Genomic DNA, 22754 nt, shown 5'->3' on the forward strand with positions numbered 1-22754 from the left:
ACAAGTGTTGCAGTTTTTATGATCAGGTGTGCAGACAGCAGGCGCTGCAGTTCTGTGGCCTGGTGTCCAGACAGAGGAGTCTTGCAGCTGTACGTTCAGTTGGGCATACAGTGCAAGGCGAATGTATCGTGTGCCTAGGTGTGCACGTCGTGCTCGTGTGATCTGTGTGGCGTGTCGTTTTGGGGTTGATCGTTGGGAGAGTACGGAGAAGGGAAGCCAGAAGGTACTGTGGATGCCCAGCCGGGTGTGCAGAGTTGGTTGTAGCGTTGTATCTTTTTGATCTGGCGTGTGAGGCCGGTAGTTGAATGCATATTTGGTGTCAGGTGTGCAGGGGGCGGCGTCACCACAGTTTTTCCATCAAGTATGTATACAAGACAGTGTTTTTTTCTTTGACAGTTTCAGAGGACAGTGTAGTTGGAGTTCTGCAGTTGGGCACACGGAGACTTTTCTATTTTCAAATGCATTATCTTTATTAAAGCTGGTTTATTAAATGACAAAGCCGGATGAACCCCAGCTAAACACCCCAACCCCCTAAAAGTATCATGCGGTATTTGACATGCTTTGAACATATCGCTTGTATTTCCCCCTATCTTCAGTAAACATAATGAGTGTCGTATTGCAAACCAAAAAAAAGAGAAAACAATGAATTATTATAAAGCCTTTGTTTTCTTTTCAAGTAACAAATGTAGAAAAATAATGTCCTTTTAATCTCAAAAATTGTTTCCCCAACCAGCTGTGTTTTTTTTTTAAAGCAGAAGACAAACTCGCGTTTATTCTCTTTCTCACGCTTTCGCCTGAACATTTTCGTGGATATTTTTGGCTCGTTTATTAATTTATTTCTAATAAAATAAAGATCATGCTGAGAAAAATATCTATAAGTGCGTTCCATGCTTCGAGGAGCTCGTCCAACGGCAAATAAAAAGCATCCCTCCTTTGTTCCGTTCATCTCGTTCGCCACAATAATTTATAAAATAATAAATTAATTTCCTCCTCTTAGCAGACCCTTGGCTGGGAACGTAAAAAACAATAATGGATTTAAATAATAAATAAAAAATAGACTACAAGTCATATTTGCTACACATTCTTTCGTCAGCATAGATTTCTTTGCAGGCCCCTTTCCTTGTGCTCGGTGCATGTGAACGTGTCCAGCCATCCTCATGAAAGAAACCCCATAGTCATCCATAACCTCTTCAGAGGAGGTCGCTGCTCCTTGAAGTGTGCGGGTGAGGGCTGTGCAGTAGGACATTAGGCTTGAAATAAGGGGTTTCTAGGTGGTGCAACTTCCATACCTACAACACTTGGGGGCCGGAGAGTGACACCTCAGACTACATCCCAGGTGGGGTTCATTGGCCCCTCTCCTGCACCCCGCTCCTATAGGGAACAAGGAACACCCATACATATCTTTGGTGTTTTCCAAGAACACTCGGCCAGCATATTAAGGGTATTGGCACCAACCCTAAAATCAAGTCCCCCACAGCAGATATGAAAATGAAACCCTATTTCATGAGGGTTCAAGGACCTGTGCTCAAGGAAGGCACCTCACGGATCCCAGGGAACAGGTTGGTGCCGCTTGCATGCGCGGGGCAGTCAGACTGGATCCATGTTATTTTGCGTGTGATGGATGCCTGTGTGGTACCCAATGTGCTAGGCTTGCGCTCCTTGAGGAGCAGTGCATGAAATCTGTTTGCCTGGTGCAAAGCATGACCACAGATTAGCGCCTTGGGTGGCTTCGGTATCCTGATTCCTTGGCTCTTCTTAGATCTCTGGTTGGCTGATAGGCCAAAAGCCTGCCACAGTGATAGCTTCCATGCTCACGGTCTCTCTTCAAACATTGGTGCCTTCATCGTCAATGAAGCGGATGATATCGCCCTGTGAGTCCCCGGAGGAGCTCCGGACCAGTTCCAAAGACGTGTAGGAGCATTCCATGAAGTCTCGTGCCCCTGTCCCTGTGCCCAGGAGGTCTGCCACCTTCTCCTGCAAAGAGTCTGATGAGTCTGAGGTGGGACCGAATGGTCGCACCAGGGAAGGGTTGGCATTGCCCTGCTTGGCCTCAGGCTGTTGGCAAAGTTGTAGGTGTTGTGCCATCACAGGTGAGGAGGGGCTTTGTGGTGCCACGCTCAGGTGGGTGATCGGTGTCTGTGGCAAGTACGTGTGGTATGAGGACTGGGATTGGGTCATGTTGGGTGAGCCACAACCTCTGTTCCCCACAGGATGCTGGCACTGATGTCTCAGGAAGGAGTCCAGCGACAGTGTCGAGTGTACATTTTTCCTCGGTGTGTGAGTAGGAGGCTCGGCCATGACCGTCTGTGGCAAGAGGGTGAGCGAGTACCCATCAGACCAGGTGGTTGGTTGCAAGCACTCGACCTGTGTCTGGCCAGCGGATGTGTGCTCAGTGATGCTGGTGGCCGGTGTTTGGAACTGCAAGCCGCTGCTGAAGCCGCTACTGTTGCTGTAGGTGTTGTTGAGACTTGGGCCAATGAAGCTGGTGGCAGGAGAAGGGATGCTGTACCCCTGGGTCATCAGCACTGGCCGCATCAGCTGCAGCATCTCATTCAGGTCCTTGCTGAGTTGAGTCACTTGCTGGGAGAGGCTGGACATCTGCAAAGACAGAGGATACTGTTAATGCATGACAAACATCTGATAATACTGATAGTAGGCACTCACAACTACTTCCCTCAGATCACATCATTGGGCCACAGGAAGCTGTAAAACCCCGCCTTTAGGCTTCAATACATTTACATTGTCATTTACAGTTTCCATTTGAAACAGATATGTCACTGTCCCTTAACTTGTTCCATTCCACATCCCATCCCATCTCCCCCGTATGTGTATGGCGAGGCTTCTTTTTTGTCCCTTTGCATACAGTCCAGACCTGGTTGTATGTTAACATAGTCACCGTATGTGCTTTCGAAGTGCCAGAGTGTTTGGCGCAAGGGCAGAGCTCAGCAAGCAGGCTAACGTATGTGAATAATGCCCCTAATGTGTGCACACAAGGCAGAGCAGGAACATGTTCATCCTCTGCTGCAGGCACTGTCCAAGTGCCCGAGTGTTGGAATATGGCTACAAGGTGACAGGACATTGTATGTTTCTTGTTGCAGGAAGATGGAAGAAAAGTAGCCATAAGCTTCCGTCTATAACTATATATTTTGAACAAAAAGCAATGTTCAATATCCTGTGCAAGATGCACAAAACACCATGCAGAAGAAAAAGGGAAGCATCTAAGATACTGTTGTAGAGACCAGAGTTAGAAACACGGATTGATTGGGAAAGCGAATGCTGAAATCTAGGCTCATGACTCCAGGCCGAATGGCAGTGGCGCGTGCGGAGGCGTTTGCTTATTTTCATAAGTTACCACAGCTGAGCTGTAGGACATCTGGTTATAATTTAGGTACGGCTAGATCAATAGGATACGGATGTGTGATGAAAGATGGTCGGGGCTTATTTAAACTTTGCCTAAAATATATAATAATTGCTGATCTATTTATTAGAGAAGAGCTGGTCTAAGATTGAGCACCTTGAGAACTACCAAATTGGTGCCATGCTGCTGTCATAATCGAAATAATAGAGGGTGGGTAAGTTGCTTTCCACTCCATTGTCTTTTTTTGTACACTGAATTGTCATTCACTACCTTTAATAGTGAAAGTTGAAGTTGTTCTGGGAGGAAATTCTAGAATATCAGAAGAATGCCTCCTTTTGTAAAACAGAAAGAACAAGGGTCTCTGTGAGCTAGAAAAGGATTGGGCGTCCATGGAGGGGTGAAGACAGCAGGGCAACACAAGGGAAGCCAATTCACTCTTGCACTGTGAAGGCACAATATGAGTGGCGGCTCCTGCATAAACATGTAACTGTGGGAGCCCCACTGAGTGAGTATTAATTATTTTGCTGCTGGTAGGCGGTAGCATGTGTGAGATAATTTCCCCTATTTTGAGTGAAGAGGATAAACCTTCTCCCAGGGGTTGCCCAGCAGTACAGCTATGGCGCATCCGCTAACTAGCTCTGCCTTTAAACATGCCTGAGCTTTTAAACTCATGGGCAAACACAAAGGGTTTTAAAAGGCCAACTTATCTCAGGTCAGTCAGGACACTGACTTCAAGTTGGAACTGAGGGAAAGGCAAGCCATGGCATGGACATGAACACAGCTAAACACAATGCTGCTAGAGAACAAAAGCTCGCACAAATAGCGACATCTCAGAAATGCTAATCTGGAAAGTTGGAAATAATTCCAAATTAAAAATATTTAACGTGCAGTGTTCATGTTATATAGATAGACACATAATTGTTAAATAAATCATCATTTTCATTGATTTTTTTTCTTGAAGTTGTTCACATACATGTACTTATTTTCAGCTAGGTTCTGTAGTAGGGGATCTCTGTGTATAGTCATAATCTAGTGAATAGTCCCGCCCATGTGCGTGGACCCCGGAGCAATCAAAAATAATCTCTTACAGTGTCAAAAAATGCAAAAAATGCATAGACACTTAAGAGAGAATTTAAAGACAGATAATGCAGCCAAAAGGCTACACTGTCCAGTACTTCAACTAGAAATTTCCACCATAAAATCCACAAAACAGCAAAGCCTGTACAGATTTCCCTTGCTTAACAGCAAAATCCCTCAGGAATGATAGAGAGAAGAACCTGGACAGACAAGCCCCATAGGCTGCCATTATGTGGCTTAATTAGGATACTGTGCCTTTAAGAGAACCTTCTAGAACCTTCTCTCAGTATCCCAGAATGCATAGCAGGTCCAACTTAGCCTCAGTTCTTTTTTCCGGCTCCTGCAAGCAGGACCCTGGAGCATTGAGCTCTCCCTTTCAAGGGTTTTTGTTAGTGTTTTACACTGCTTTCGATTTTTGGTACTTTTAAAGTACTCTGGTGACTTTCTTTCTGTGTTTCTGCACTCTTTTTTGTCCAATAATGCCTGCATTGTTCGACAAGTGCCCTGAGTGCTCAAGGAAGAAGGCCAAGACAGACTCCCATGAGGTCTGTATTCTCTGCCTTCCCTCTTCCCACATCCCTGAGGAGTGTAGGATCTGCAGAAGCTTCTCTGGAAGGACCCTGAAGGAGAGGAAGAAGATCAGGCTTCAGGGGCTTGAGGAGAGGAAGCAGAAGGCACGAGGTGGGTCAGGAGGGGCTCCTTCTACCCATGCTGAGGCCTCTGGGGGGCTCCCCAGGGGCAGGAAGACCAGCCCGCGCCCAAGGTCTCCGTCTGGGTCAGTTGCGCTGACCACGACGTCGAGGGGACGGTCAACGGCCAGTTCCAGGTCTCCCCAGGGCTCTGGGTCGAGAAAACGTCGCCCGTCGACGTCGAGGAACGTGTTCCGGCCGCCGTCGAAGCCGGTGTCGATATCCTCGTCGTCGCTGTCGGCGTCGAGTGATCGACATCGGAGGGCCCGGCGTCGGCGCTCGCCGTCGAGGCGACACCGCCGTTCGCCGTCGAGGACATCGTCGTCGAGGGGATCCTCGTCGTCAAGGTCGCCGTCGAGACGAAAGGCATCTCCGGCGCCGAAGAGGTCGACGTCGAAGCATTCCAAAAGGCCGACGTCGAGACGGTCGAGAAGATCGACGTCGAAAAGGTCGGAGAGGTCGACGTCGAGGAGATCCAAAGGGTCGCCGTCGAAGCGATCCAGGAAGTCGACGTCGAGACCGGCGAAGAGGTCGAGGTCGCCGTCGAGGCACCATCGCCCGTCGTCGAGGTTTCGTGGCTCGTCGATCTGGTCGGGGTCGACGTCGAGACGAAGACACGGTTCGACGTCGAGGAGTGTGATTCGGTCGACGCCGAAGGACCGTTCGACGTCGAGGGGACATCGGTCGTCGTCTGGACACCGGTCTTCAGCGTCTGTAGGTCCTAAGGACAGGCCCAGGACTGTGGGGGGCTCCCCACTCTCTGGTAGAGGTGATGGCTCGCCGGGACCGGCGCATTCCGGGGTGGATACTCCGATGAAGCCGTCTACGCCTCCTCCGCGGCCTGCTGTGCCGAAGGGTCCTCCTCCGAAGGCCCCTACCCCGCCTCCGAAGCCGGCTCCGCGGGACCCGCGTCCGGTTGCTCCTCCACCCCCGATCCCACCGAGGGAGGTGTCGATGCCTAAGTTCCCGACGCCTCCGAAGAAGACTCCTAAGAAGCCTGGAGCTCCTGACCCTGGGAGGCCGAAGGAGCGTCCGAGGCCCAAGAGGTCGAGGTCTCGCTCGGGGAGACGGGACAGATCGAGGAGTGGCCGCGGATCTTCATCACGATCCAGGCATCATCACAAGAGACGTCGGTCCAGGTCACGTTCTCCTTCTGGGACCCGTTCCTACTCGCCCACGCTGTCCGATTCGCCGGAGACTAGGGTGTCTCCGATAGACGATATTAGCACATTTCAGGAGGTTCTCCTGCGTGGTGCGGCGAAGTTGGGCATTGAGGTTGAAGCGCCTACGGCTTCTACCTCGGTAATTTTTGAGACTTTACACAAGAGGCACTTGTCTCGCCCCCTGTTACCTCTGGTGCCGGGGCTCCTTGAGCCCGCCGAACAGCTATTCCTGACGCCGGCGACGGTGAGATCTGTCCCTTCCAGGATACTGAAAAAGTACAGGGCTCCGGACTCAGACCCAGCCTTCTTGAGGAAAGACCCGGTACCGGATTCAGTCATCGTGACTGCTGCTCGGAAGCTTCATTCCACCTCCCCTGCGTCCACGGTGCCTCCGGACAAGGAGAGCCGGTGGATCGATTCTGCTGGTCGCAAGGCGTGTGGGACATCCGCCTCGTCCATGAAGGCAGCCAGTGACTCGGCTTTGCTGGGACGTTACGACCGGTCCCTTTGGGACTCGATGGAGCAGTTCGCAGACCTCGTCCCTCGAGACCGCAAGGAGGACTTTGTGGAGATCGTCAAGGAGGGGATGTTGGTCTCTAATCAGGCCATCGGCGCTGCAGCAGACATATCGTTGCTGTCCGCGCACGGATATTGCCACGGGATTCACCAGAGACGCCATGCTTGGCTCAGGTTGACATCGTTGAAACCGGAGGCACAGCAACGCGTGGCGAATCTCCCGTTTTCCGGAGATACCCTCTTCGGGAAGCACGCGGATGATGAGATGGCCAGGATGAAGGCCGAAGCGGAGACCCTGACGGCAGTGGGCCTGGAAAAGCCCAAGGAAAAGAAACCCTTCCGACAGTACCAGCGTCGGTTTGGGGCGCAGGGTCGTGGAAGGGGGCAGTCTGCTGGTCAACATCAACAGCGGCAGCAGCAGCAGCAGTACAGGCAGCCCTTCCAGAAGCGACAGGGTGGTAGAGGTCGTCAACAGTCCTCTACCGCGACCAAGGGCCCGGCCGGGTCCCGTCCCTGAGCTGTTACTTCCCCCTCGTCCGTTACCCGCTCCGGTGGGGGGAAGCGTTCAATTTTTTCTGGCAGAGTGGAGAAAAATTACTCAGGACAAGTGGGTGCTGAATATTGTTTGCAATGGATACAGTCTACGTTTCACCAGCCCTCCTCCATCGATTCCTCCCGTCAGCTCGCAGTATCAACTGCGCGAGCTTCAGACGGAGGCGGACGTTCTGCTAAGGAAAAGGGCGATCGAAGACGTACCTCTGTCTCAAAGAGGAAGAGGTCTGTACTCTCGGTTCTTTCTTGTCCGCAAGAAGGACAAAAACGAGTTCAGGCCCATTCTGGATTTGCGGCAGGCAAACAAGTGGATTCGCAGAGAAAAGTTTCGCATGCTGTCGTTGCATCAGATCTACCCTCAGCTGCAACGGGGAGACTGGATGTGTGCCATAGATCTACAGGACGCATACTTCCACGTGCCCATTGCATGCAAACACAGAAAATTTCTGCGCTTTCAAGTCGGCACCAATCACTATCAGTACACGGTGCTACCCTTCGGACTGAAGTCTGCACCCAGGACATTCTCAAAATGTATGGCAGTGGTAGCGGCACACCTGAGGAAGAACAAGGTGTTTGTCTACCCGTACCTGGACGATTGGTTGATCAAAGCCTCCTCCTTCTCGGAAGCTCGAGCACACTTCCAGAAGACGTGCGTTCTCTTGAACAAGCTGGGGTTGCACATCAACATGTCCAAGTCGGTCCCGATTCCGGTGCAGTGCATCCAGTACTTGGGGGCCTCCATCAATACGCTGTCAGCAAGCGTGTCTCCTTCGGAAGAGCGACGTTTATCACTCGTTCGGAAGGCTCAGGCTCTCATGAACTCTCCGTCTACGACGGTGAGGACCGTGTCTTCTCTACTGGGATCGATGGCCTCTTGCATTTTTCTCACTCCTCACGCACGGCTACAGATGCGTCCTCTGCAGGAGTGCTTGGAGGATCAGTGGGACCAGAGGAGAGGTTCTTGGGACGACAGGATACGACTGTCTCTACATGCTCTTCAGTCTCTGAAGTGGTGGTGCTCGAAGGAGAATCTCCTCAGAGGCGTTCCCTTCCACAAGGACATTCCCACACAGACCATCGTGACGGATGCGTCTCTCCAAGGTTGGGGGGCGCATTCCGGAGATCTGCAAATTCAAGGGACGTGGTCCCCGACGGAGTCCACGTACCACATCAATTTCCTGGAACTGAGAGCTGTTCACTTGGCACTGAAGGCCTTTCATCCGTCCTTTCAGACCAACTCTCTGCTTGTTCAGACGGACAACACGACTACGATGTATTACCTCAACAAGCAGGGGGGCTCGAGATCGCGCACTCTGTCGCAGGAGGCGCAGGCGATCTGGCACTGGCTTCTGGCTCGAGGACTGTCGATAACGGCCACCCATCTGCCAGGTGTGCAGAATGTTCAGGCAGACGAACTGAGCAGAATCGTGCAGGAAAACCACGAATGGGTCATAAACGACGAAGTACTAGGAGAAGTCTTCGCAAGGTGGGGAACTCCAGACGTAGATCTGTTTGCCACCGCCGAAAACAGCAAATGCCGAGGCTTCGCCTCCAGGTACTACCAGCCAGGGACGCTGGGGAACGCGTTATGGATCAACTGGTCGAACAGCTTTCTGTACGCTTTTCCACCAATTCCCCTGATTCCGGCGGTTCTCATCAAGCTGTCCCAGTCCAGGGCGAGAATGATTCTGATTGCCCCGGAATGGCCCAGACAGTGGTGGTTCACGGACCTGCTTCACCGTTCTCTCCTTCCTCACATGAAGCTGCCGTGCAGGCCGGACCTTCTCACGAAGTTCGGGGGGCGGATGGTGCACCCCAACCTCTCGTCTTTGAGTTTGGCGGCATGGCTCCTGAAATAGTGCAATATGGCCATCTGAATCTCCCAGAGGATTGTATGGGCATACTGAAGGAGGCTAAGCGACCTTCCACTAGGACTTCCTATGCTTACAAGTGGAAGAGGTTTTGCATCTGGTGCAAGTCTAAGAACTATGACCCTACGTCATGCAAGGAAGATGTCATCCTTCCATATCTGCTTCATCTGGCGCAGTCGGGCCTTAATGTCCATTCCATTAAGGTTCATCTGGCTGCTTTGACTGCCTACAGGAAAGGCCCTTCACAGACTTCCTTCTTCCAGATCCCTGTGATCAAAGATTTTTTGGAAGGCTTGAAGAAAGTGTTCCCTCCTGTCAGGCTTCCTTCGCCTTCATGGGACTTGAATGTGGTGCTGTCCAGATTGATGAAGGAGCCTTTTGAACCCATTCATAAGGCTTCGTTGCAGCACCTGTCCTGGAAGGCGGCGTTCCTAGTGGCCATTACATCGGCCCGCAGGGTGAGTGAGATTCAGGCATTGTGTTGCCAGGAACCTTATACTGTGTTTCATAATGCTAAAGTTGTTATGCGTACTCACCCTAAGTTTCTTCCCAAGGTTGTTTCTGATTTTCATATCAATCAGACTATCACTTTGCCTACGTTCTTTCAGAATCCTTCGTCTCCGGCGGAAAGGTCTTTACATTCCCTGGATGTGCGGAGGGTGCTGAAGTTTTATCTTGATAAGACTAAAGATGTTCGTAGGTCAGACCAATTGTTCATCAATTATGGTTCAGTCAGGACGGGTCTTGCTACCTCTAAACAGTCCATCTCTAGGTGGATTGTGTCCTGCATTCAGTTGTGTTACTGCAAAGCTAATAAGACCTTAGGGGGCAAACCTAAGGCTCATTCCACCAGGGGCAAGGCTGCTACGACAGCTATGCTCCGTAATGTTCCCATTGCAGAGATCTGCAAGGCGGCCACTTGGAAGTCGGTCCATACCTTTGCTAAGCATTACTGCCTGGATTCTGATGCCAGGACAGACGCTCAGGTTGGGCAGGCTTCGCTGCGGAATCTGTTCGCACAGTAGTGGCGTTATTTTACTCTCCACCGCCGCTTGGTGTGGGGATGGGCTTGCCATTCTATTCACTAGATTATGACTATACACAGAGATCCCCTACTACAGAAGGAGTAGTTTCTGTCCTGTAACTCCAGTTCTGTAGTAGGGGTATCTCTGTTATAGTCATAAGCGCCCTCCCGCCTCCCCGGTGGAGTGTTGTTCATGATCATAATGCTACAGGTCTGGCGTTTCCTACGCCCTCGAAAAGAACTGAGGCTAAGTTGGACCTGCTATGCATTCTGGGATACTGAGAGAAGGTTCTAGAAGGTTCTCTTAAAGGCACAGTATCCTAATTAAGCCACATAATGGCAGCCTATGGGGCTTGTCTGTCCAGGTTCTTCTCTCTATCATTCCTGAGGGATTTTGCTGTTAAGCAAGGGAAATCTGTACAGGCTTTGCTGTTTTGTGGATTTTATGGTGGAAATTTCTAGTTGAAGTACTGGACAGTGTAGCCTTTTGGCTGCATTATCTGTCTTTAAATTCTCTCTTAAGTGTCTATGCATTTTTTGCATTTTTTGACACTGTAAGAGATTATTTTTGATTGCTCCGGGGTCCACGCACATGGGCGGGACTATTCACTAGATTATGACTATAACAGAGATACCCCTACTACAGAACTGGAGTTACAGGACAGAAACTACTCCTTACTGAACTATGACGTACTTTCAGAACACTTTCGCAAAGCTTTATAAAATAAGTTGTGGGAAAAAGAAAACTGCAAAGCAAAAGTGTTTCAAGAACACAGGATTAAAAGCAAATCCGAGCCTTCCCCTACCAGGTTCATGGGTGTGTGCTATAATCATGCCTCATTATTGTTCATGAGATAGGAATTCATACGAACGCCTGGGAATGCAGAGGTGGAAGCCATCTCTGGATTTGCTTTTGTAATGAAAAAATAAAATAGCACATCACACAAGGGACACTGGGAAGCATACACTGGTCCATGGGCTCACTGTTTGTACACTCCTTTCTGCCGATTCCTGTAGCCACCACCCGTACAGCGAAATCTGTTCTTAAGGGACACAGAGACATAAAAGGTGCCTTGGATCCTTATGCAGTCAGGGATAATAGGGCCCTACTGCTCTCAGTTTGGTTTAAAAGGACAAGTTACTTACCTTCGGTAACGCCTTATCTGGTAGAGACATAGGGGCATATTTACAAGCCCTTTATGCCATCGGAGCGTCACTTTTTTTGACACTCCGGTGCCGTTGCACCATTCCACATATTTACAAGATGATGCTGAGCCACTTAATGTGGTTTAACGCCACCTTGTAAGTATGCCCCTTTCCACCACAGTCCACTGTGGCACCGAGGTGTGCAATGGGTGTTGCTGTGTGTTTTCCACCACAACACCCATTGCGTTTTGATGCTACCCCAGATTTACAAGGCTGGGGAAGTGCCAAAAACGAAGGCCTGGTAAATACTTGGTCTTAGAATGGTGATATGAGAAGAAATTATTAATTTCACCTCGTTTTTTGCTCTTTATATGTGTGCTGCAGAGCGCAAATCACCATCACTGATTGTTTAAGTGCAGGAAGGCGTCCCTTCCTGCACATAAACATATTTGGAAGAAGGTGTCCCTTCCTAACCATAAACAATTGCCCCTGCAGCACAGGCGCCCTTGCTGCATGACGGCAGGGTGCCTGCGCTGGTACTAGGCAGCTTTTTTTGCGCAAGTGCTCGGGGAAACACAGGGGTGTGCTGTATTTTTGTAAATACATGGCATCCCTGCATATAGAAAATGATGGAGTGTGGCGCTGGCAAATCTGGCATAGCACCATGTTCCGGCATTTTCTTGTACATCGTCTACCTGCAGATGCTTTACCTTAGAATTCTCTCCAGGCCCCAAACTGGATCTGGAAACTTTTTCCAGCAGAACCTCTGCGCTTCGGTTGAGGGCGTTGTGGGACTTCGTAGCAACGTCGTCTACCGGACGCGACGTCAACGGAGTCCATATAAGCCATTCCCCGACACGCTGACGTCAGTTTCGTCCGTGAATAATTTCCACGCCAAAACGTAGAGCAACCATAGAAACTGGCTATGGAAACCGAGTGCCAAAAAAATAGATACATCTTTAAATTAACCACTACAAGTGGTAACATACTATATAATAAATCAACCACCACGTGGTAATTTACTATAAAATAAATTCAAGAGGCAGATGTAGGTAAGAAGAAAACAGTTTGCAGAACAAGGAGGATGGGTCGGTAGTAAGGAATCTACCTCTGGACTATGTTTCTACCAGATAAGGCATTACTGAAGGTAAGTAACTTATCCATTTAATAGAGACATCTAGCCGCAGATTCCTTACCTTAGAATTAGATACCTTAGCAAAACCATACCTTGAGGCGAGTCTGCGAACAGACCTTAACAAAAAAGCTGCACCCAGAACCAACCGGTCTACTGAAAGACATAAAAGACCAGTGGAGTGAGAAAATCGGATGGGAAGGACAATACACCTCCCCATAAGTAACGTGGAAATAAGAGAGATGTGGAAGCATGGGTAAATGACACCCATAGCAATGGAAAAACGTGTCAAATGACACTAATCAATATGATTCAACATATTTCCTGGACCCAAGGTGGGAATTGGAGTCATGAATAGCTGAAGCCAGGAAGACTAGGGCCACAGGAACCTTAACAGACCAAAGCTCTGCGTACCAACAGCAATTGAGACTATCTGGGTTAAAAACACAGAGAAGAAATCACGAACACATGTACAATGGAGGAAGCATGAGGCATGCTTCCCCTACAAATTCATGAGGAGAAAACAAAAACCAAGTCTTGTCCTGGGAGAACTCCAGACAGAGGAACGCCGCTGGAAACACCCAACAGGGAGAACCACAGGGGGGTGGAGAAGAAAGGGCAATGCATACAAAACTTTTTCGAAAACTATCTCAAAAAGCTGACATGGAGACTGTGTTATGAAGAGTCGTATAGATATAGAAAAAGAGAGATACAGACATATATATATACCTATATATAAGACAAACACATGTCCATAGAGCATTGCCATACCAATAGTAGATAATACAGTGATATATAAAAATATCTCCATGACAGAACAAATGCAGCATCACGCTGACGTTCATGATCATGGGACTACGCAACATAGTACCAAAAAATAGAAGGAAAGAGAGAGAGGGGATCCCACCCCTTAACAAAAGAAAAACCTGCAAAGTATTAAGAAAGGATGCTAGCTGATTAGAAACCTGATAAAGGCTGGTAAGAGCCACACCCTGAAAGAAAACAACAGGAAAAAAAACCTTGTGATAAAGAATATAAGGGTGAACTTGCCTAAAATTGGCCAAAGTAAAGAACAACTATTGGAAGGTCGAGACTGTTGGAACAGTGAAGGCTATCTGACAAAGTAGAAGCCAATGAAAAGTAACAAAAGACATTCCTATAGGGAAAAGCTGCATAATACACAAGGTACAACATTTTGATGCAACAATAAAAAAGCCAATCGAAAGTAGAGGCAAGTGAAATAAAAACAGTATATATTCATTAGAGGAACAGAAGTTTCACAAAAAGCAGGAATCATCAAAATTGAATGAAAGAGAAGGGCAAAGACTTGTAAGCCCTAAATAAAAGTGTCTTGTGCATAATATGACAAACGCAGTGTATACAAAGAATTGACACAACTGCAGTAAAAAGAAGCGAAAATCACTACAAAGGTGGAAAAAAAAATACCTAATGAAGAAAGGAACTCCAAAAGAGACACTGATGGCAATAACAGATTCCTGAAGACAAGGCTATACAACATCGTATAGCACAACCAAACAGTACCGTCTGTGAAAGAACAACCAACCTTACAGGAAAGGAAGCCTAAAGATGGAACCATTGATTAGCAACCAGCAGTAAAAATAGTAAAAATCCATATGCAGATGGATGAAGCCATTAACCTACATAGGGAACATGGCGAGAGAAGAGAAAACACCTTGATGCCATGAAAAATAGAGACAGCAAGGAAAACTACATTTCATACATGCAACAATTGTACTGAGGACCTGACAGAAAGAGTAGGAACAAGGACACAAGGTTGGTTGTAAAAAGAAAGAGATAGAGAATCTGAGCCTCTCGTGCACAACCATACAGATAAAGAATGTGGAATAGACCACCAATAAAGGAGATCAGCATGTCGAAAACAATATAGTAAATAATACCCTGTAACCTGCTAAAGAAAGACGAGAAAGGTCGAAGAAAGAAAATGGGGACACAAGAGAAAAAGATGTCCCAGTGGAAATCACTGGTCAGGCCCAGACTTGGATTGCTGAGTACAGACCTTAACACACGATCCACTTCTCCAGTGGAAAATCCTTTAACATATAGGGTGTTCCCTGAGAAAATCAGGAGAGACTAACGATGCACCGGTAGTGGCATCTCAACAAACTGTACACTACCTTCCCCAAGGGGACAACAAGCCACAGGATAAAGGTTAGCAAATTAGTAAAAAGAATGGCAATATGCCTACCGCATGTGCCCCTAGGAGCAGGTCACACAGGTAAATGATCTCGTTTGCAAAAGAAAGACCATTGAAAAAAGATCTCTTGATCAAGGAGCCCTTCAGCAGAGATAACAGAAAAACCTATTCAATAGGTAGTAGACCCACTTAAGGTCACAAAGAAAGACAACCTGTAGTTTACAATGTAAATTCAAAGAAGAATAAGACATGCAGAAACAAGAACACCCCTCCATGTGACATGCTATATGAAGCCGACCCACATAGTGGCCCTTCAAAAAGCATAACAGAACACAGATATGAGTCAGTGATACAACACAGATTAACAATCTGAACATGAACAACTCATCTGTAGATTAAGAATGAAGGTTAAGAGAAGGGAAACAGAGCTAAGTGTCTGCACTTCTCCGACTGTCTCGAAAATGGTGCAAAGCAGCATCAGAATGGGTGCCAAATAAATGGAGGCCATCAAATGCATATCAACTAAAGTGGAATGGACTGCCTCCAAAAACCCAGTGGGATGAAGTTAAGCCCGCCGGTACAATGCCACAGAAGAAGCCATGGCATGGCCAACCAAATCGGTGGTTTCCATCCAACACTGAATTATTAATTTAGCAGTTTACTACCCATTTGAAACCAACTGGGCCAGAACGTTCTGATTAGCATCCGGGACCAATGGAAACAGCTGTGCCAATGACTAATCCCATAAGGCATGAGAAAAATGTCAGTGGACGCAAGATGTGTTCATGGAATGTAAAGCAGTACTAGTGGGAGAGTAAATGTGCTCTCCACAAGAGACCTGTCTCCAGGAATCTCTGTCAAGCAGAGTATGAGGCAGCCAATCCAAACCATGACAAGCCGTAGTGACCTGCACCACGAAACTGCGGTATGGCGGGTGGCGAAGGAGACAATCTGGGGTGGTAGGGGCAGGGCAGTGCTTGTGGGCAATTAAACGGTCCACAGGAGCACCAGTATCTGGCTTAGACCAGGCCCCTAACAAAACATCATGCAGTGCCTCACAAAAGGATAATACCGGCTCAACACCTGATTTGCTCAGGTGAAGAACTCCAATGAGGGGGTCCATAGTCTTTGCCACTAAAGAAACAGACTAATATAAAACTACAGCCACCCTTTCCAACATGTCCACCAAAGAAGAGGTGTCCTCCCTGGCCAGGCCAGGAGGAGAGAGAAGGCCAGAAGCAAGGGAAGACTCCAATCCACTTGCTTCACCCAAATCAGCAATCCAACTATTCACCACAGGAGGATCCGCAGGCATTGCCTGCACAAGCCCAACCCTTCCCCATTTTCTTTCAAAAATTGTTCTGCCGAACCCTAATGCTTTGGTTCTACACACAACATTGATCGGCGCTGATCTGAAGGTGTACCAACGTCAGGAGAAGACAGTGAAAGAGCCTCTGACGGTGGCGTGGACCGAATGAGGCATGGGGAGGCCGACGTCTCAGGAACGTGCCCCAAAGAGTCATGCACCAGCACTGAGTCGGAGTCAATTAGTGCCACAGAAGTGAGCCCCAATGTCAAGTCATAGTCGATCGGCGCCGCAGGTGTGAACCTCGAAGGGCTGTTCACCGGCATCTATGTGCATAAGGGCCCATCGGCCGCCGAGGGTGAACCCGCTGGTGTGGGCACAGTCAAAGCACCTGCCACCTCTTTAGGGCCCGAAGGTGCTCCAGAGGATAGTGAAGACCCAAAGACGGCGTGGAGAGCACAATAACAATCTCTCAATTGGGGGAAAGTCGCAGTGGCTCCAGGAAAGGCAAGGAGGGAGGCCCTGGAGAAACACTTGCATGAGGTCCTCAGGTTGACATGAGAAGCCGTGGGAAACAACATCGTGAGACAAAAAAGTGGGGAGATGCTGTGACTTTGACCCTTTGAAATGCAACTTACTGCTGGATGTTGACGCAGAGCGACGTCTACAGGAGCGACTCCTGGAACGGCTCCGTGACTGGACTGTTTATTGAAAAGGAGACCAAGATCAGCAAGATTTAGAGGATTTCGACAACTGTGCCATCAGGAGCTTCATCTGTCACTCCAGCAATGCCTTCAGCTTCAGTTGTTGACAGGCGTTGCACTCCTTGGAGTCTTGGTGCTTTCCCAAGCACCACATACAGACAGAATGAGGGTCCGTGCCCAACATCTGTCTAGCACAAGACTCACAAGGCTTAAAGCCAGAAGGCATAGAAAAAAGGAATTGTTCCACATGAAAACGCGTAGTATAAGTCCAAAAAACAGCCAGAGAAACTACTTCTCTGGATCCGCGTTGCAGCACGGAAAAGAAGAAAAAGATGTAAGTGCATGGGGAACGGCTTATATGGACTCTGTCGACGTAACGTCCAGTGGACGACGTCGCTACAGAGTCACATGATGCCCTCAACTGACGTGCAGAGGTTCTTGTGGAAAAAAATTCCGGATCCAGTCTGACGCCAGGGGAGAATTCTAAGGTAAGGAATCTGCATCTAGATGTCTGTATCAGATATGCAAATATAACTGGGATGAAGACTGCCCTTACACCCCAGACAGAGATGCCGCTGCACCTACAGCACTATTGACAGCTACACCCCTGCATAGACCACTTTCGCTTTGTGAATGGTTACCAACTGAGAAGAAAAAATCAGGAGGCCCCCTGAATTGGCTATGTTGGGACCAGGTGAAAGATACTCAAAAAGATCTATGATGTCCCTAGAGCATGTATCTAACACAATACCTAAACACAATTCTAACAAAACAGTAAGTGTAGGAATAAAAAATGTCTGTGGCAAGAGTGTGGTTACAAAATTATTGTGCAATAACAATTACATATAGACATTTAAAAAATCAATACATATATGACATTTGTTCTCTTGAACAATTTTAACATATGGATGTGTAATCTGTTTTTATATGTATTGATTTTTTTAAAAATTTCTATATGTAATTGTTATTGTACAATAATTTAATTGTATGAAACAGAATAAACATATATGTTTTAATTTTGTAACCACACTCTTGCCACAGACATTTTTTATTCGTACACTTACTGTTTTGTTAGAATTGTGTTTAGGTATTGTGTTTACAAATTGCTAATACCATTGATTTAAATACCTTATTGTTAGCCCCTTCTGATATGAGTACGTTCATACTTTTGTGGTTGTGAGGTTGACCCAAAAAACAGGCAAGTCCTATGGTGGATGCTTAGTATCTTTTGGACCAACGTAGTAATCCATTAGATACATGCTCTAGGGACATCATAGATCTTTTTGAGTACCAACTGAGAAGGACAGACAGTAATTTTTCAATTCTTGTGACCCCTGTGGTGGGTGCAAACCATTGAATTCTTTCCTCTGAATTCCAAGCCCCTTTGCTGTCCAATGTCCCTTGTGACTTGCAAGTACTTGTCTTGTTTGAGTCACAGTGGCAAATGCTTTACTCACTTTTGTGAGATATGAAATCTTAAAGTAAAAAAAATATAGGGTCCACTTCATTGGGCCCAGGTGGCAGCGTAAAACCTTCCTGCCAAGCCCAACCCTGCGGTGTGCCCCGTCCCACATCATGATTTAAGCCATGGCAAAAGTGTTCCCCCTGTTTTTCACAAGGCCTGGCACTGAGGAGTGTTCTATCCAACCCATCACCATTTCTAGGTCCTCCGTTCGGCGCCTTGCTTCCCCTCCACCCTACACGTGCTTCTCCCCAGCATTTATTTCCTGGTGACCTGGTAGGTAAGATTTTCTACTCAGGTCTGCCCTACCTATAGAGCCTCCTGGAACACTAAAACATAATAGGAGAGGTGAATTTATCCACGTTCGTCCGACTATGCGGGTATAATTAAAACTTCACAAAACCCTACTCGAAAAGTACTTTATGAAATTGTAACTTGGAGTATTTTCTTTGCAACGTATGACACTTTACACAGTGCAGTCTTTACAAGGGGGAATCATTCTACTTCACCTGCCCCTTAAGTGCTTGTGGCCAAAGGTGCGCTCCATTAGAGAGAATGGAGCGCTGGAGAGTCGAATGTTAAAGTCTACTGTGGAGAAAGTGCTTTAATGAGAGGTAAACATGTTCGAGGAGAGCTATTCCACAGGCTTTATATCGAAATTAACTAATCCAAAAGCTAGCCTGTAATACTTTGCCTTGAATGGTAAATGCTTATGTTGCTTTCTGGCTCAGTGTGTGTGCTCTTATGCTAATCAGACATTTACGAGGCTGTTAGCCAATGGAAATGCTGCCTGGTTAAAGTGGGAACTTACCCAGACTTAATTCTTCTGTTTTGTATTATTTATGTGCCATTTTAAGCTTTTGGCCATTGTTAATATATTTATACAGGATAGCCTGCAAATGCCTGAGGCAGACTACCCTCCTTGAATGACCTCTGAATTGATAAGAACAAATGACAGGCTTTGCTTTTACCCTAGTCCAGACAGGCTGCGATGGTTTTAACTAATTTAAAAGCTGTAATACTTTGCTGGAATTCTCAATTGCTCTTCTGGCTTCGTGTAGATGGCACTTTGATGATTCAATGTTCAACCACTTTGTCAGACTATTGGCATTTTTTTAAAATATCTTTTTTGTTGTGGCAATTTTCAGTGTAACCACATTGAGAAACATACATTAAAAATAGTGGGGTACAGAGCACATGCATACATTGCAGTCAATCATAGTACAGTAAGTGCACTTGCAGTAGGCAGTATATGGTCGTCATATCATTACAATAAGGACAGGCATAATCTCCCACCTCCTCTCCAATGCCACAGTCTTATGTACTGACCACCCAGCCCAGGGCCCTTCATGACTCTCATGCACTAGGGGGTCTGGTGTGCTGTTCCAAATATCATCTTCAAGCTCATCCACCGGCTCCACATTTTACGGAACCTTTAGGGCAGCCCCTACTGGCATATATTACCTTCTCCGTCGCCATGTAAAGGTCCATACCTCTCCTCCATTCTTGAATGGTCAAATCTTCCACCAATCCCCACTACCGCACCATATCATGTTTTGCAACTATGAGGCCCAGAGTGCTAAAGAAAAGTTGGGGTCTCGGAATATACATATCACTTGGGATACCCAATATGACATACATGGGTTCAGCTGGAAGCATAACCTCCAGGACCTTGCCAAGTTCCCCTAGGATCGCATTCCAATACCCCCGGATAAGGGGGGCAATTACAGAGCGTGTGCAGGAAATCCCCTTTATCATCATTACGCCACAGGCATGCCGGCGATGTTGCTCTACCCATTGTGTGTAGTTTAACCCTGTCACAGTACACCCTGTGCAGGATTTTATATTGATTTAGATGCAACCAGGATTTGGTAGCGACTTCCCTAGGATGCATGAGCGCCACCTCCCAGTCAATCTCTTCGAGTGCACCCACATCCCTCACCCAGTGGTCCCTAAGGTTGCGTAGAATGTCCGGCATATTATTATTTAATGTTCAATAAGTGAGAGAGATGGCCCCCTAGTAGGTTCCTCTTGCTGCAGTCTTCCCTCCACTGGGGTGTATTCCGGGATCTCACTGCCGGTTAGACTCTCGGCAATCCAGGCATGTCTCAATTGCACAAAATGAGACTTATGCAAGTTATAGTCGAAACAAAAAGTTGCCAGGTATTTAAATTCCCCATTCTCTAGGATATTCCCAATAGTGGAGATGCCAATTAAATCTGACGCCCCAAAACCTTGTCATTTTACAATCTCACCTAGCCGTGTCCCTTTCCAAAGTGGTGTTGCCTGTGTGATTTTCTGGGCCCAACCAATTGCTTTTACCACACCTCCAAGGTCACCTTCGTCACCAGGGGCAGGCTTTGTGTGCCTTTACCTCCATAAAGGTAGTGTAAGAAAGAACAATGTGCCATGATACCCCTTTCTAGTCTGTAAGTAGGGTGTTCTTGCGGTGTATGTATCCAGTCATTGATTGGGATGCACTGTGCCGCCCATAGTTGGTCTCTATATCTGGCTATCCCACAATTTTAGTGGTTTCGCTGCAGGGTCCTAAGAGCTATCCTCGGGTCGTCCACCCCACCACAGGAGAGATCGCACATCGCAATTGATATTAGTGAACGAGTTCCTCTGGTGTGGGAAGCATATATATTTTGAAGGGCATACAATAATTGTGGAAGTGTAATCATTTAAAAGAGGGCTGCCCATCCCAATAGCGACAGGGCGAGATCCCTTCACCTCTCCGCATCCTTCTGGAAGTTGGACACCCAAACCCAAGACTGGCACGAAAACCATGAATACCTGGGTGCATCCGAACCTGGCACGCCGGAGTTTCTGCCGTAAGGACAAATAGGAGAGGGGACATCCCTGCCGTGTTCCTCGGCTAAGGGGAAACTCTGAACACAACAACCCGTTAACGCAGAGTGCTGCCTCTCGTGCTCAATAGAGAATCGATACCCAGTGTCTCAAATTTAGGCCAGAATCCAAATATGACCAGCGTTCATTCAAGAAATGGCCAATGCACTGCGTCAAACGCCATATCTGCGTCCAGGGACAAAAAAAACATGAGTAGACATTCAATTTTTAACCTCAGACATCCAGTTGTGGGTATGGCGTAGGTTTAGCTAGGTGGAACCCACCACCATGAATATACTATATTTATCAACAAAAGAGAACAACCTGGCACTCGATTTCTGAGCCGCTGTTTATTTAAGCGGATCAAAAAGAGAATGAAAGTTGACAACTTTCATTCCCTTTTTGCCACAAAGCGTATCCCCAAAAAAATGACGGATCTCTGGAGAGGGTTCTTAGAAGCAATTGTACCCCACAGAGCAGTATCTCTCTCATGTGGTGACAGTTCCCTTAACCGCGCCTAATTATGGGGCCTTTTGGAACTGCCTAGCATTTATTTATACTAAGATCTTGCTGGTGTCATTTCTGCATAAGGTATATTAATCTTGTGCATTATTCATGAATGTCTAGTATTTTTATATCACAATGTTTCTGTTTTGAAGCACCTTATTTGTATCACAGTTGTTTTTGTATTTGTGACTGTATTTAACTCTGACATGTGACAAATGATTATATAAAGGTGTCAAACATGATAAAAAATATGTGATTACGTCACTTAAAGCCTAGGAACTGATTCGTTTTAGCTTTGGTCCGCTTAAATAAACAGCGGCTCAAAAATCAGGTGCCAGCTTGTTCTCTTTTGTTGATAACTGTACTTTTACGTCCATACCTGCAGCACTCTGGACGAAAACCCCTTCTTTTTTCCCTATGAATAGAGTATAGGCATTTGAGTGCAGTACACTGAGACCTTTAAGGGATTCCCTCATTATGCCTGGAAAGCTGCCTGGTTAAATGAGAACTTTACTTAGAGTTCTTCTTTGCATAGAGTACAGAGTTGACAATGTCACTATTTTAATTTGTGTTGAAATAGTTAGTCCAAAGGATCATTACTTTTTTTTTTAAATCTCGAAGAACTTTATGCATGCTCACACGATTGATGCAGCAAAGGTTTAGGTAGATTTATTGGAGGAATTGCAGAGAAATCCTGAATTTGTTTTTCTTTTTGCTACAGTAAAATCTATGGAACGGAATGACGTGAGGTGACCTCTTTGTTCATCTTGGGTTTAAATGTTAATCTACTCAGTAATCTGAGAAAAAATAAATACAGTTTTGCAAACGTCTTGTCAGTTGGATCGTGAACAGGTTCATGAATCCAAATTCTAATCTAATCTCAGAATCTAAGTCTTTAAGAAAATCTCTGGTAGCCATTACGTGGTTCCCAACCTTGTTTTGTGAATTTGCAAGATGTGGCTTTGTGGTGTTCATTTAAGCGGAACCTAGCATCGGGTGGACAGAGGCGTATTCCAAAGGTTTGGAAAATTACTTTTCCTGTGTTTGTGACCCAGCTGAATCTGCTTTGTAAACCGCTATGCAAATTAAAAACAACTTTTTACATTTACTTAGGATGCTAAAATAACAGTCCTGAGGAACTGGAAAAGTAGAAATGCACAAAAATGGGCACGGGAACACACCTGCCTGGACACTGTAATGTGTTGAATGAGCACACCGACT

At 46.9% G+C, this 22754-nt stretch overlaps 1 protein-coding gene across 1 annotated transcript in view; it reads right to left on the bottom strand.

Moving 5' to 3' along the window:
* Positions 1-270: 270 nt before the first annotated feature.
* LOC144822714 (voltage-gated delayed rectifier potassium channel KCNH8-like) overlaps positions 271-22754 on the bottom strand; it is a 1606123-nt gene continuing 1583639 nt past the window's right edge. Inside the window, exon 15 of the mRNA XM_078680531.1 lies at positions 271-2598. Within this exon, the coding sequence (XP_078536657.1) occupies positions 1825-2598 (774 nt within the window). The 3' untranslated portion in view covers positions 271-1824. The remainder of the gene's footprint in view (positions 2599-22754) is intronic.

The sequence above is a fragment of the Lissotriton helveticus genome, chromosome 3_1 (assembly GCF_964261635.1).
Source record: "Lissotriton helveticus chromosome 3_1, aLisHel1.1, whole genome shotgun sequence".
In the NCBI taxonomy this organism is placed as follows: Eukaryota; Metazoa; Chordata; class Amphibia; order Caudata; family Salamandridae; genus Lissotriton; species Lissotriton helveticus.